The sequence below is a fragment of the Branchiostoma floridae genome, chromosome 3 (genome assembly GCF_000003815.2).
Source record: "Branchiostoma floridae strain S238N-H82 chromosome 3, Bfl_VNyyK, whole genome shotgun sequence".
Lineage (NCBI taxonomy): Eukaryota > Metazoa > Chordata > Leptocardii > Amphioxiformes > Branchiostomatidae > Branchiostoma > Branchiostoma floridae.
In genome coordinates, this window is record NC_049981.1 from 29,044,334 (window position 1) to 29,060,942 (window position 16,609).

General features: G+C 43.4%; 2 protein-coding genes across 4 annotated transcripts in view; both read left to right on the plus strand.

The window, feature by feature from the left end:
* Positions 1-1,655: 1,655 nt before the first annotated feature.
* Positions 1,656-16,609, plus strand: part of LOC118412349 (protein inturned-like) — a 42,623-nt gene continuing 27,669 nt past the window's right edge. The window contains exons 1-2 of one of the 3 annotated variants that reach the window (XM_035815151.1): positions 1,656-1,785; positions 5,410-5,547. In XM_035815151.1, the coding sequence (XP_035671044.1) occupies positions 1,736-1,785; positions 5,410-5,547 (188 nt within the window). In that variant the 5' untranslated portion in view covers positions 1,656-1,735. Of the gene's footprint in view, positions 1,786-5,409; positions 5,548-15,302; positions 15,738-16,553; positions 16,605-16,609 lie in introns of those variants that run through there. The other 2 variants (XM_035815152.1, XM_035815153.1) reach the window with 2 other exon arrangements.
* LOC118412351 lies at positions 8,029-11,997 on the plus strand. Its single transcript, XM_035815155.1, has one exon. The coding sequence runs from the start codon at positions 8,153-8,155 to the stop codon at positions 10,850-10,852; it is 2,700 nt and encodes an 899-aa protein (XP_035671048.1). The 5' UTR covers positions 8,029-8,152; the 3' UTR covers positions 10,853-11,997.

Below are 16,609 nucleotides of genomic sequence, written 5' to 3' on the forward strand. Positions count from 1 at the left end.
TCACGGTCATGTCCCTATGTGTGGGAGAGGGAAACGTAATCAGCGCCACGGTCATGTACGTATGTGTGGGAGAGGGAAACGTAATCAGTGCCACGGCGATGCCCCTATGCGTGGGAGAGGGAAACGTAATCAGTACCACGGTCATGTCCCTATGTGTGGGAGAGGGAAACGTAATCGGTACCACGGTCATGCCCCTATGTGTGGGAGAGGGAAACGTAATCAGTACCACGGTCATGCCCCTATGTGTGGGAGAGGGAAACGTAATCAGTACCACGGTCATGCCCCTATGTGTGGGAGAGGGAAACGTAATCAGTACCACGGTCATGTCCCAATGTGTGGGAGAGGGAAACGTAATCAGTACCACGGTCATGTCCCTATGTGTGGGAGAGGGAAACGTAATCAGTACCACGGCCATGCCCCTATGTGTGGGAGAGGGAAACGTAATCAGTGCCACGGCCATGTACGTATGTGTGGGAGAGGGAAACGTAATCAGTACCACGGTCATGCCCCTATGTGTGGGAGAGGGAAACGTAATCAGCGCCACGGCCATGTCCCTATGTGTGGGAGAGGGAAACGTCATCAGTACCACGCTCATGCCCCTATGTGTGGGAGAGGGAAACGTAACCAGTACCACGGCCATATCCCTATGTGTGGGAGAGGGAAACGTAATCAGTGCCACGGTCATATCCCTATGTGTGGGAGAGGGAAACGTAATCAGTGCCACGGTCATGTCTCTATGTGTGGGAGAGGGAAACGTAATCAGTCCCACGGTCATGCCCCTATGTGTGGGAGAGGGAAACGTAATCAGTACCACGGTCATGCCCCTATGTGTGGGAGAGGGAAACGTAATCGGTACCACGGTCATGCCCCTATGTGTGGGAGAGGGAGACGTAATCAGTACCACGGCCATGTCCCTATGTGTGGGAGAGGGAAACGTTATCAGTACCACGGCCATGTCCCTATGTGTGGGAGAGGGAAACGTAATCGGTACCACGGTCATGTCCCTATGTGTGGGAGAGGGAAACGTAATCGGTACCACGGTCATGTCTGTATGTGTGGGGAAATTAGGCTGCTTATACCTCTGCCACAGTACTTCATATCTTATTTGGTCGATTTCTGACACTTCATTTGCAGGCATCAAAGTAATTTTGTGGAAGCCTTAGTCCCCTAACTATGCATTATTTGTATTTATTGTCAATGAAAACAATTCAGTAACAATAAGACCTGTGTGGCTTTACACATATAAACACAAGTATACAGATACAAAGGTAGTTACAAGGTAAAGATACAAAAACAAACAACACTTAATAGAATTATCTTAAGTTATCTGATACATATACATGGGCTCTGCTTCCTCTCTCTTCTTTGTAATGTTGAGGATATAGTTTAGTCAAAACGCGTAAGTTTTACTTATCTGCTATAAAATATTTCCCCTCTGTTCTCTATTGACCAGTGCAAAAAGGTAGCTTTGCTGTAAATAAACTACAGTTGCAAATGCCAGAGGCGCAGCGGCTCGTCATAGCGACATGTCATCGCCGCCTAAACTGGTTGACATATTGTACCGCTATTGCTACGCTCCCGTGGGGCCGCCCAACAATGTTTGGCGATGCAGGTGGGGCGTATGTTAACACCTGTCGAGGGATAAGAACTACCAACCTCCCACGGAACAGGGTAAGTGGTCCTGGCCAAATCGCTCGGATATCATTCCCAGGAAAACGTCCCGTTTTGAGGAGCCATGGCAACAGACTTCGTGTCAGCAAGAGATCCTTTGTTCGACTTGTACAGGTAAGTGCAGTCCTCACTTTTTATCTGTATCGCTAGTTTATATGGCTTTGAAAACTGTGGTTGAGATTACTATCGCAATTTAAACATGGCCAGTTGGACTATTGGCTTGTTGGGGGAAAATTTGTAGCTGACTAGAAACAAGACTATCTTTCTACCAGCGCCATAACCTTACACGTATGTTATTAACGGTTAAACTTGATCTGTTCTCAAGGTTAGGAAATTTGCCCTGTATTGGGGATCATTGTTGTGAAAGGGATTGTACAACAACCATAGATAAGTCATGATTACACTATTCATTAAGACCAAGAGACCCCATAATGCTAATGACGAATAAAGGACATCAAGCTTAATTAATCATTCTCCCTGACCAAAATTATTGATTAATTATCATGAAGGTCAACACAACCAAATCCTTTAATCGCATTAAAAACAAAATACCCCGAGGGGCTTCCTTTGTAATTTGAGTGTATCATTTTAATGGCAGTGTCCAGAAGTCATTGTCTGCCCGTTTAAATAATGACCTATCAAGAAATCGATCCATCCGGTGGACGTGTTCGCGAGGTAGGTGAGTTTGTTGGACGTTTGGCCTCGGTATTGAACGAATTATGGTGTGATTTGACGTGTTCTTTGGACAGAGTGGGTGGGTGGGTGCTGAAGTAAAAATGGACGTTTTGGAGAAGTTGAGATTGCATCTTCTATTTAGCTGTACCTAGAACATGCCTCCCGCAGTACCCCACACAAAGCTAAGTCATCGCCCTTCTCCCGTCGACTACATTTGTCTGATATTACCGTCCAATCATGTCATCAGCACACGTTTTGTCCCACATTTTTGTATCCAATCATTGTCAAGAAGTGCTTAACGCTGGCGAAATTTCTTTGATAAGATCGGTGGTAAATTGTCCCTAAATGGTATAAATCCTACATTTGAATGATTGTAGAGCAATTATTGCACTACTGACGGCGAACTGTGGCGCCTACTTGACCATAGTCCAAGATTTGGTTTGCTAGCTAATAATGTCAAAATCTTTAACGATGCTATGTTCGACAAACAAATACTCCAAAGTACATGTTATTGAGTAGGTTGAACGCATCACAACATCTTAAAAAATTATTGTCCTCCATAATATTCTTTGACCCAACTTCCTTATTGTTCTAGTGTCTTACGGTTTCTGGTGACAAGAATGATAGTGAATGTTGCACATACGGGTCAAGTTTACAAACTAAGGGCTTACCCAGTACTACCTTCTCTATGGTTACCTAGAACTGTATGTTAACTACCGGACAAAGTCTTCCCGAATGTTCAATAACACACTCGGTGTTGTATAAGCTTAAGTCACGTTTTTCATTATTGGTGAACGTTACTTCTTACCTCCGTGACCGCTGTATTGTTTTGGCGTACCTGTATTTCTGACCTACGTTCTTTATCATAATTCAAGAAGCCATGGCTGGATTGTGATGATATCTTGTAAGTACATAGGTCTTTGAAAGTAAATCTTGGGGTTTTCCTTTTGGTATTGGATTAACTCTTAGAAGGTTGACAATATGTTAAATGAAAAATATACAGCACAGATTAATTTTAGATCCATAATTAATCAATTTTTTCTACTTAATTTAATTGCTTTCAATTTTGCTGTTGGTTCAACTTGAAGTAGTTGTTATTTTAAGTTTCATATCTATAGTTCAAAGTTGTTGAGGATAAGATGCTCACTTTATTAAAACGTTACGGCGCCGCAAGTGGAGAACAAACACACACGAGACGTTAGCCCAGAGCGGGTAATTAATAATCACAGTTATCACCAGCAGCATATGCCCAGTGTGTACTTTTGCCACTGTAGTGAGACATGTTGTTTATTGTTTTTGTTGCTAATAACGCAAGCGCGTCTCCGTTGCCGTGGCAACGTTAATCCCTTATAATCGTTGACTAAGGGACGTGTCCGAAAGAGAATGAAAATAGCAGGAGAGACAATAGTAACGGCGGTATGGCTATTGCACGTGGTTTTCTGGTCGCTTTGAAAGTTGGGATGATAGGATTTTGAGGTACTTCTAATTTTAGTCTTCTTAAACACGACTGAATTGTGGCGTCGGCCGTGGCGTAACTGGGAGAGCGTTCGGCTCGGAATCTAGAGGTTCTGAGTTCGATCCCCGCCGTGGCCTCGACGTTGTGCCCTTGGGAAAGGCACTTTACACGACCTTCCTCACTGCACCCAGGTGTAAAACACCAGGTATCTGACTTCGGTCGGGGAGGTAAAAGACTATCTTTACCTTCTGTCTGTACCGTGTATGTGGTACTGTTAATGTAAGTTACAAAACTTGAGTGCAGTGCCACACTGTCCTCGTAGGTCCAAGAGCAAAATAGAAGAAAAAAAACACGACTGAATTGCTTGTTTGATATAGAAACCTTATTACGTGAAGATTTTGGTTTTGTTTCACTTATCATTATTCAAACCACATTGTAAGGTCGTCCATATTGGTCAGTATGACAATACTTCTTTTTTGTTAGCATGGAGGCAGAGTCATGTACGTGTGATATATAGCTCGGCGACTCAAATTATTAGAAAAAATGCCGACCGGACCAAGCTTAGGGAAATGTCTTAACTACCGGTTTGATCGCGATCGAATTTGCCGTGATAGTAAATTTTGAAGTTGTGGCCGAGTGCCCAACCTTGGTGGAACTTGGTGCTACACGGTGATCAAAGTCCGTTATCAAAATTATTCTTGTACCCAAACAAGACAGATATGGCGCACATACATGGCAGGCGAAGTTATCGAGAGAATGTCTATAATTGTAATTGTCGAGTTATCGAGAGTATGTCTATAATTGTAATTGTCGAGTTATCGAGAGAATGTCTATAATAGTGCTATCAACGTTATGTGACGCGATGTTAGATAAAATTGAAAAATATGGAGGTAGTATGATCATTATGATGCTGTTCTAACACGTTATCTATACCCTCTGTTGTAATACAGCACCGTACGAAGACAGGTATCTGTTTAAGAGAAATTGATCAAAATAGCTATTACAACCTGCGACCTAGACCAACGAAAGTATTCGTTTAATCACATTAGCAGGGGGTCGACTGTTTGACATAGTTTGTCGCTGTTTGAATATCCGAGCAGTGTGATTCTACCGGACCCGATATAACTGTGCCCAACCACTGATAACACCGGGACGTACCGCTATCGTCGGGAAGCCGCACACATACAAGTCACCAAACGTCCAATCTAGTCTTAATGTTAAACCGTCTGGATCTGCTATGCAAATAACATACAACGTATCTACGTAAACGTAAAATCTACTTTGCTACGCGTGCGCGTGTTGGTAATAACGGCGCCCTCTTTTCGTCAGCCGATGTAGTGCAGGCTGCACTACCACTCAATTCCGTTAGTTTATAAACTACTCTAGAAATAAACAAGAAATTAACATTTCGTCGTGGGTTATTCTACCTTGAAGAAGTTGAAGTTGTAAACAGTCGAACATTTCTTTACTGTGTTTGATTGATTTAGCAGTTAAAGTACTAGTATACTACAATTTCTTGTGACCAAAGATGAACTTTTACACGAACAAACAATCATGCGCCAGGCCAGGAGCACGTCTTGAAACATTGTTGTCTTATTTTTCCTCAGGAGGACCTCCTATAAACTTGGCTCTAGAGTCTCTCGCCAGTCTTCTGTCACGTCCCTGGGCAGCAGCATCTCAGAATGGTCATTTGCCTCACGAAGTCAGGACGGGGGAAGTCGGAGAAACAGCAGAAAGAGCACCAGGTATGTCACGTGATTCTAACGTCAGGCAGTATTCTGTACTGATACCCATGCATGATTAGTTGATTACCCGATGTGGGCGTAAGTTATTGATTGTACTATGTTCTCAAAATATTGTTTCCTTTATTCATTATCTATACTTATTTCTTTTGTTTGGTTGATTTATTTGATAAGTTGATAAAGGTGGCCTTTGAGCACAAGCTCCCGACCTCCCTCACACCGTTACATTTCATTCATATTTCATTGTTACGTATCTATTATGTTCAAGTGCAGACAAATAAACGATGAACAGTAGGTAGTAACAGTTATGTGGGATTTATGATAATGTTTATTGCAGATTCTTGCCCTTGGGCTAATTGTAGGTAACATAAGGGGTTCAGACAAAGTAAAAAACAATATCAAAGGTGTCTACTCTTGTCTAAAACTAGTAAAAGCTAACTCTAGGTCCTGGGTTATTGGGATCGACTCCTTTTTCGAAGACAGTGGAAGACGAAAGATCCCACCTTTTCTATTATGTGTGGGTTTTGTGAAGCTAGAAGGAGAATTGTTTTCTTTTTTTCGGTGAATGTTGAGAAGTTTGGATGGAATTTGATGGCCTCTTCAAACAGCTCTTTTCTTTCGTGATCATAGAAAGAGCAGTTTGACATAAAATGTGTTTATAGGAATGAGATGTATCAGTTTTTTGTAAGCAGGCATGCGAGAAGTTTTGTCTATGAGCTATTACTATAAATCATTTGGATGCAGCAGTCAAGTCTTCATCAACATCATTATACTTTCAGACTTTGCAGGAGTAGTTAGCTTGAAACTTTTTCTTAGCGTCGGCAGGGGGCGCCTTTGCCATAGGTGATTTCAGTTGGGTCTTCCTGTTGCATGAAGTGTAGTTTAATTTCCAAAACACATTGCCGTCAACCTTTCTCAATGGATATTTTTCTTGGACAAATCGTGCAATTGAATTGTGAACCTTGCAATGGTCTGCATCATCTACAATTATTCACTACATATATGTACTTACATGTACTTGTCAATGTGAATATCAAACTCAAGTCCAAATTGTACAGATCTATGCAATGCTCCCTCAATGTATTTGTGTACAGAAAAACACTTCCAGTCATTGTATGCCGCGCAAAGGTTTTGTTTCGTGAAAAGGCAGTGTATATTGCATTACTGTGTGTGAATACCTTTGAAACGACATTGTACAGATGTATCAATGACCAGATCGATAGCTTCTGGAAGAAAACATTGGATCATTTTATATTTCGTACTATATTTTGATAGATCTAGACAAAGATTGCTAATAGTTTCTATTAGTCGCAACTTGTAACAACATACTTAAAAGCGTTTTCACTTAGAGCGTCTTTAACGGATAGTGATCGATAGATAGTCTTAGTCTTAGGCAAGTACACGCAGTGTGGTGACATATTGCAAACAAATAACGTCATGTTCGATTCGGGAAAGGGCACTTACTGTAAATCTTGAAATGTTCGCGGTGGTTTTATTTTCGCGGTTTTCGCGCTGATCTTTCCACCGCGAAATCATGAATCCGTGAAAAGGAGATTTGCCGTACCTCCTCCTAAACTCAATAAACTCGCACAAGAACTGCGCAAGCGTTCAGATCGAACAGATATACCTGTGCGTGACTTCTTCTACACTGATAATGATCTGTTAAATAAACATTCATGACATGAATACATTCCGTTTTTTTACCTTTGTTGAGAAAGCTTTTTGGGTCTGTCTGTCTGATGGAACAAAATTACGTTATACAGTACATTTGTTTTACAGCATAAGAAGCTACTTTACTTTGCAAACCCCTGAAAAGTGACCTGCATGACAGTTTATCAGTAGGCTATGATCCAGTGGTACTCATATTCATGGCACGGCTGTTTGATTAACAAAACATGATTATCAGTGCAGGATTTGCACACCGCTCCTTCACCTTAAAAGTCATGTGCAGGTCAGGCGTACAGGTTGCCGAATCCACCTCGCATTGGTGTTACGCATTGTTAACTATCTCATTTAGAATTCGAAGAAATAAAGACGATGCTACCCTTTTAAACAACTGCTACTTCAAAATCAATATCATAGACATAACTAAGTATGATGAATACAGTGTTGGAATTGAATAAGAAGGAGATCTAATGGAAATGTGTTGCTGTCACGTAGTAAAACTCGATTCTCCATGGCAGGATAGTGGCCCTGCTCCACCATTTGCATATATACTAGGAGTCCTTTTATTTCCGTTCTGGTCGAGACGAGATAAACATTTCTAGGCCATGTGCCGTCATGGTTTCAAACATGTACTACAATATTGTTTCAACCGCGAACTTAACACCGCGAAACAATCCTTCCCGCTCCTACCGCGAAATTTTATCCAGGTGAACATAAATGAATTTACAGTAGTTCAAATACGTTCCCATCGGACCGAGACTTCAAAGTTCGCATTGAGTCCAGTTATAACAAACAGGTTAACACAAGTCCGGGGTGTGTGTTTGTTTTACACCTGTAAACCTAAGGTGGGTCGGGTCGGAGAATCACGTGCACAGCTGCGCCATTCCTGAGGTCATTGGAGAGTTGGTTTGTATCGTCCACTTGTTGAACACCGTTTACAACAATGCTGCGGTGTGTGGTGATTCTTCTGGCCGCGTTACACGTCGCACTGGGCCAGGCACCTCGGGGAAGCTACAAGGTGACAGACCAGAAGTCAGGAGACACCTGCATACGTGCCGACCTCAGCCTGACGTTCGGCGTGAAGTACCAGAAACAAGACAACACCACGGGCACCGCCACCTTCTCCCTCCCACCTGACGGCGCCGTGACTGGGACGTGCGACCCTGCTGTTCTCAATGTCACGAACCCCGGCAGGTTCGGCTTTAGTGCGACCTTTACCAAACTCGCTCCGTTTGGCATAGGAAGGTTCTGGTTGAAAGAACTAGAGGTTCAGTACTATCTGTTGCCCGATCTTTTCCCCGGTGTTTCGTCGGAAACAGTGAACAAGTCGATGACGGAGAGAGTTACCCTGGATTCCGTTCTCTTTGTGACAAAATATGGGGACTCCTACCTTTGTAACAAGCCCGAGATCGTCCCGATACAGAACAACGTACAACTCACCTTCGCCGACGTACAGCTCCAGCCCTTTGACCTAAAGAATGGCATTTTCTCGGCTGCACAGGAGTGTAGCGGTGACCCCACCCCCTCTCCCCCTGTCACTACCCCCGGTCCCCCCGTCACTACCCCCTTTCCGTTATCCGATGTTGGCCACTTCAACGTCACGGACAAGAAGACCGGTGCCGTATGCATCTTGGCGAGGCTGGGCGCCATGTTCTCCATACAGTACAAGACAAACGTTAGTACACAGGTGAGCATCGCGACGTTCACTTTCAGTCCCCAGGCTACAGCGACGGGAAGCTGTGGCAAGAACGCGTCCTTCATAAGTCTACTGGACAAAAGGGGAGTCAATCTAACCGCAGAATTCGGAGTGAGCGCTAACGGTTTGTTCATGGTCACAAAGCTCACTATTGTATATACCCAGACGGAGACGTTGTTCCCATACAGCAAACATCCGAACACGACTAAGACCGAAAGTTCGCCTGAACACATTCTTCTCGCGCCTCTCGGACGTTCGTACCGCTGTAACAGTAGCACTCCGGTTCAGTTCGGTAGTATGGTCAACGCTACATTTTTTGGCCTGAAAGTACAGCCCTTCGAGGTCAAGAACAATACTTTCGGAGACGAAGACGTCTGCTCAGCTGACCTGCCACACACGACACCAGAGCCTACCACCCACCCTCACACCACCCCTCACCCCAACGTCACCACCCCCATGCCTACCACCTCCCCACCGCGCCCTCCAGAGGGCGCTTGGTCCGTCCGGGGTAAAGACGGCAAACCCTGTCTCCTGGCTGACGCCGCCATCCAACTGAGGATCCCATACAACAGTACCGGGAACGAGACAAGGACAGCCTTCATCGACGTTCCCAGGACAGCCTCCGCAGGGGGAATGTGTGGCGCGAACAACTCATCCCTGAATCTGCATTTCAAACCTGGTAACGTCACCCTACAGCTTGGCTTCCGCAAGGAAGGTGAAATGAAGACAGACTTTGTCCTGTGGTCCGTCGGAGTTGCCTACAATGAAGATCCGGTCATCTTCAAGAACACCAGCTCGCCTGGAAGACGGGTCAGGCTGGAGAACAGGTCTCTCAAGGAGTTTGAGACAAAACTTGGGATGGCGTACAAATGTGTTTCGAAAGTGGTGCTGCCCGTTAACCGTTCAGCTGAGGTGGAATTCAGAAACACGACATTGCAGCCTTTTGCTGTGGAAGGCGGGAAGTTTGCGAACGAGTCTGTGTGTCCAGAGGACCGGGGCCACACAACACCTCTGCCACACACGAACCACACTACACCGCTGCCACACACGAACAACACTACACCGCTGCCACACACGAACAACACTACACCACTGCCACACACGAACAACACTACACCGCTGCCACACACCAACCATACTACACCTCTACCCCACACAAACCACACCACTGCTCCTCCACACAAGAACCACACTACTCCTCATCCACACACCAAACCTCCTCACACCAAACCTCACCACACCACAGGCCCACCGCTATTCCCACCTGAGCCGAAGCAAGGCAACTACACGGTCACGGGTAAGGACAAGAAACCGTGCATCCTCGCCAACATGGGCATCCAGTTTCACATCAAGTACACGAAGACTGACAACAAGCAAGCAGTCGCGAGGTTCAACGCCCCAACCGGCGCTGTCGCTACGGGGGTCTGCGGACAGGACAAATCTACCCTGACTCTTGGTTTCTACCAGAACACGATCTCTCTCACTTTTGAGTTCACCAAATCGAAGATGGGGTCGAAGGGGACAGAGTCATTCCGAGCAGAAACTATCGACCTGAGCTACAAAGAACTGCAAGCTCATTTTCCCGACGCTAAAGACCCCGCTCAAGTTCGACAGGCCAGCAACAAGTCTGCACACGCGTTCTACACCGAAGCTGGCCACTCTTACAAGTGTATGGCGGACTACAACTTGACTTTGACAAAGGACGTAGAGATCCTAGTCCGTAAGGTACACTTGCAGCCGTTCAGCATCCAGGACGGAAAGTTCTCGTCAGCCCACGAGTGTTCTCTGGACCCGAAACCGTCATCCCCCGGCCACTCTGCCGCCATCGCCGCTGGAATCATAGTACCGCTTGTGGTTGTCATCGCAGCCGCCGCCGGGTTTTACCTCTACCGACGCCGCAAATTGTCTGGTAAGGGGAAAGGAAACTACGAACCACTACTGAACTGATACTACATCTCACACAATGTTTGACATGGAGTGTACTGTAAACATTGTCACAACTCACAATATGTGGACATGACCACATATCATAGCTAGCTTTATATGGCATCTTGTACCAAATTGATATGTTAACCAATCAATTACGATCCCTTTGCAGGATGTATAAATACATACAAGAATGAAATTCTTGTGTTCAAAACAATTCAAAACTTTCAATTTATGTTTAAGGAAAATATACAGAGAAGGAAAACACTTCGTAGAGAAATTACAAAGATGAGGAGAGGATCTGCAGTCATAGATTAAATGTATCAAATCGAAAGTCACTTATTCACAATATTGGGTTGTTTACAATATGGTGATAAACACGCAAAGCTGCACCTTTCGTTCTTGTTCAAAACGATATAAAACTTTTTACGCTATAATCCAATTACATTCTTGTAGGAGATACCCTTAGTGTGTAAAAATAGTTAAATACATCAAATCATGTTTAGACCTTTGAACCAGTAGTGTTGTTGAATGCTGATTTATTCAATATTAGATATATGTACGTACAATTATACCCACTTGTTAGTATATGTGGTGGACGTATTACAAAAGATGCTGTGCCTTTGTTGTGTGTATAAAGAATGTTTGAGCTTGTTTCTGTTAGATTACTTGTTTATGGCGCAAAAGAATAATCACCTTACCTGTTATTCATACATTGCAGAAATATTTCATAAACGCGTGACATAGTTCTTTTCATTAGAATAGCAAAGTACGCAGAATATTGCTACATAACTTTTTTTGTTGCCAATTCACGAACTGTTGTTCTTAATATTCATTTTTACAATCAATAAATGAAAATTGTTTCTGAAATATTGAATCGCGTATGAATTTTATATGAAGTATTTTGTGTTGTTTTTATACATGTAATTGACAATAGGTGCCCCTGGTCCAGACATTACTGCAACTTATATCTAGGATTTTAAAAAGCCTGCAACGTTATTGTATAATCTACCACCCTCTGCTCATATTCTAAGCTGAATACTGCTGATTACTTCTAGAAATAGAACTCGCCCTCCCCATGTCATGACCTTGAGGTCAGGACGGCTTGTTTTTTTCTGATAGCTCTGTGTGTTGTAAGTTAATCTTCAGCTCATCCAGACCCGGGAACTACGCTTGGCCAAACTTTCACACAATTAAAATGGGACACAGTTTCAACTTCATTGTATGCATGGGATTGCATCTTAGAGGTCACTTTTAGATGCATTTTCTCTTTTTTCCTTTAGGTCACAGCAAGTAAATTGTATGCATGGCATCCTCTATAACGTTACACTCCAAATCTGATGTGAACGCGGGAAAAAATAGGTGGGCAAAGGGTATGGTGCAATGTATATGTTGATCATTGTCGGTTAGTAACAAAATTTCCACTTTTTTTCTCCAAATTAGGTGAAAATCAATGCGCGCGCCGATGTAAAAAAAAAATTAATTCGATGCATCAAATGACAATAACTGTTCTACTGATACAGAAGCGTCGCCTTGCGAACAAGATTATTATTACCATTATTCCAGGCCGGAAGAATTAATTTCTTATCTGTGATTGATCAATATCTTAGTGTCTCAAGCATTCTCATTGGTAAAGATGCTACCACGTTGACCAATGGTAGCATATCAATTTAATACGTACGTTATGTATGTTTTACCCTGTCTATCAACTTACCCGTCTGCTATTGGTTTCTTTTGTCCAATCATGTTAACAATTGACTCCGTGATAGCCAATCAACTTTAAATTTTTTTTCTTTTCAATGTCAACGAATGATTTGCATTTTGGTGTTTGATCACTAGGAGGCACTGTGACACCGTGGACTGAATCCGTGTTGTGAAAAAGCTTCAATACGACATTATGTTGTTTTAACCTTCCTGAACTTTGTTGTTGACGTCGCATAGTTGATTCATAGCGTGGTATCCATTCAAGCCTAGCTCAGATTTGTTCCTGTGATCGCTTCTGCCGAATTCGGAGCTAGAATTGGACCAATTCCACTGCCAGGTTTGCGCTACTTGGGGAAGGGGGAGGACAATATACGAGTAAAATCTTGAGAACCATGTTAGATAGCCGTGTTGACTGTTGTGACTTTTCTTACTTACGATAGCCACGTCTAGAGGTATAAACTGACTCCTATATTCATTTATTGTCAACATAAGGTAAATGCCGCTGTCCTTGGTGCTGAACATCGTCCACACACAGCTCAAGTGATCACATAGGCAAAGAGTAATGTTTTTTTTCCAAAAGCAGGCGAAAATGAATACAAGCACTGATGTCATCTATTGAATTTACCATTTAATCATAATTTTGCAGAATCTCCGAGCAGCAGTAACAGTTATGACGTTAAGCCATACCTATTCCCTGGTATTTGTAAAAAAAAGACTACATTTGTGACCCTGATTGCAATGTGACACAGAATGGCACAAACCGTTGCTCATTGCTTAATCTGTTGCGATCCCCAAAATACAAAGTTAGTCCAATGGTAAGTTCCTATGTTTGCCATCAAGTGACCTTCCCAAAGACTTAAGTGGTTCCCATAGGCCATATCAGGTGAGAATGATCGATAGTGTGGTGACTGTGACTGTCAGTAGGTGCATTTTTCAAGCAAATGTCATGGAAGGGAAGACGTTAGAATGATAACATTCTTTGGTTGCCGTATTTTTCTGCAACGTAACCCAGTTTGTCACATAATCTCGTTTACAAGACCAATATAACCGTTACTAGGATCTTACTATCTGAGGGTGAAGGACAGAGCTGTCAGTGGCACTTTATCATGACGTTTAAAGGGACTGTACGATATTTATCAGGGGGGGAGGGCTGGTGCGTTAGGGGGGGAGGGCCATGTTAATTTTTTTTGAGGTGGGGGGAGGGCCATGTTAATTTTTTTTTAATAGGGGGGAGGGCCATGTTAATTTTTTTGAAAGAATTGTTTATACTATTTTTGTTTTCATATCTTGACATGGCCCTAAAACTGATAAAATAAGCCTTCTGAATAGCCTAAAATGCAAGAGCTTCCGGGGGGCTTTGCCCCCCTAGGCCCCCCAAAGTGGCACTGCCCTGGACCAGTGTTCCCGCAAAGCATACGTCATTCCGTCTACAGACTTATTTTTTTCTGGAAAGACGCACTCGGCTCGGCTGAGTTTCCCAAAATATTTAAGTTACAAAAGCGGTGCACGGTAAATATGTGAAGAATCCAAAACTATACACTTTATTTTTTATTTAAAACATTTCTTTTGTTTCAAAAAGACAAAATTTGCGGCAGAAAAAGGGGCCGCAATATTGTTGTCAAGTGTCGATCGAGTCGGCTGTGCACTGGCATTGGCGTCCGTAGCACATGGCGCGGCACACCCCCCTCCCCAGACGGACTGTCGATCGCAGCGCCCAGCACGTCTTTTCTGGCTACTCCTTCAAGACTACACCGGCACTGATCACTGCCAAAGATGCAGCAGATCGCCCTCCTTCGTATAATGTATAACGTTCTTGGTCTACTCTACTCTATGTAAAAAGAAATCCAGCGGTGAGCCAAAGATTTCACGCCGAAAACGGGGTTACCTGAGGTCGCACGAAACAAACGCACGCTCGTGGAAAATGACGTCGCGGCCTTGTGAAACCGACCGATTCGATAAATTTGAGTAAAATCATCGGGCAAAATAGAAAAAAAAAACACAAGGTGTGATGGCGCCGTTTATTCTATCCTCTGGAAAAACTACTAGCATTTGATGCGGGAGGGCGCAACATCGATCTCACGAGGTAGGCATTCTTTTAATATTCAATACCGGAAAAAAATTGGCAGGATTTTTCCATCTTCCATGGGCTGACGAACTCACTAGCTAGAGCCTTGTTTGGAAGCATCAAAACCCCAAAATTTTCATATAGACATGACTGGACAAATAATACCCGGGCCAGATCACAGACTGCTGATTCCCCGAGCTTATGGTTATAACGTATTTTTGGAGAGAGGGCGGACGTCGATTACTGAAAAACGGGAGTAAAAAAGGCAACCGGCATCCAATCTCAAGGGCATAATTTTCCTCTCAAGTTGCAGGAAATTCTGTTTTAGAGGGTTTGAAAATCCAAATTTTCCCGGGGGAGCATGCCCCTGGAACCCTGCCCCGACGCTGTGAAAAAATCCTGGCGAGAACACTGGCGCCCTTGTGCCCTGACGTCTATATTAAGATTATTTTATCGGTTGTTTTTCTACCTGTTTAATGATGCCTGTCGGGGGGAGGGTCATGTTGATTTTTTTTAGGTGGAGGGGGAGGGTCACGTTAAATTTTTTTGAGATGGGGGGGAGGGCCATCAAAAATTTTTTTGATCCGACTTCCAATGCACCAGCCCTCCCCCCCCCCCCCCCCGATAAATATCGTACGGTCCCTTAGAACAGTCCGACCGTCACTGTCTGTCGATATAACAACCAAGAACCGTATGTACACAGTCTACGACTATCATATTTGACGTAGGGGAGAATCTTCCTTCCGTTCTCTTGGCTGTATACTTTCAAAGCCGTCCCTGGTCTGAATCCAGAGCCTTTACAAAAGCGCCACCTGCTTGACCTAATTCGAATCGTTCACCAGATCGCGTGCTCGGTACAGTGCTGTGTTGACACTCGAATCGCACGATGTTGGAATCTGCCGCCAGCTTTACACCGAACTGAACCAAGATGGCGTCGCTGTCAACTTGAAAAACGTCTTGTTGCTAACACGAAGGAGACTTTTGTTTTTCTCCCTAACTGTGGAGTTATGTGTGTTATGTGAGACCCATGGCTACTCGGCGGTATCCAGAGGACACGTACAGCGGTCCTGAGTCGGACGGGGAGTACAGTGGCTCGCAGAGCGATGTGGACTCCCTCTCGGAGTACTCCGAATCAGAGTACGCCCAGTTTTTCTTGCTTTTGTAAATCTTTTCCGATCTAAGATGATCAAAGTCGTGCCAAGGAGGTTAATTTTAACCTTCTTGGTTGTGCTAAAAATGATTTGAGTGTTGAACACGTCCTCATATTCCTTCTCTTAAAGCTGCAAATATCAATTGTATTCATAATAACACACCCCATTTTGCAAGATGAGCAAGTTGCGTTTATGATTTTCTTTCACAAAATACACAAATATTCTTTCCAAGGTTTCCCCAAAGAGGCCTAAATTGACAATTCAGATGAAATGTTGACCTATTCCTTGCTAAAACCAAGGAGGTTTATCATCATCAAAACCTCCTTCCTATAAATTGGCATGTTATAGACTAAAGATTCTAATATAATTGTCATTTATGACCATCGAATTATGATTGATGAAAATCATGCCATATGTTTTACAAATTTGTTTCTCTATCTTTTGTGTTCATATTGGGTATACGTCATCTAATCCCATTCTGGATCGCCCAACCCCCCTGCCCATAGCAGTTTTGTACTCTATTATTAAGATTGTTGTGCTTTTATAACTTGTTGTGTTGTAGATGTTGTGTAGATGATAAAGATGTTGTGTTTTTGCATATATGGGTTTTCAATGAACATCTGGAAAGTATTGACATCATTTGGATCTCTCTATCACACTAAAGGCATGTGCATTAGTGAAATAGACTAGTATTATAGTATTGTCTTTTCTTTTTACATTTGTAATTGTATGTATGTATATTGCAAGAATTGCTCATGTTATTGTTAGTAAGATTGATAATAATTTCCCCACTTTTTCACAGTACTCGCCGTAAGACCCAGTCTGGTACTGGGCACACCACAGTGTCCGCTGGGTGGG

Coding starts and splice junctions, on each gene's coding strand:
- LOC118412351 (XM_035815155.1), top strand. CDS start 8,153: ATGCTGCGGTGTGTGGTGATTCTTCTGGCCGCGTTACACGTCGCACTG.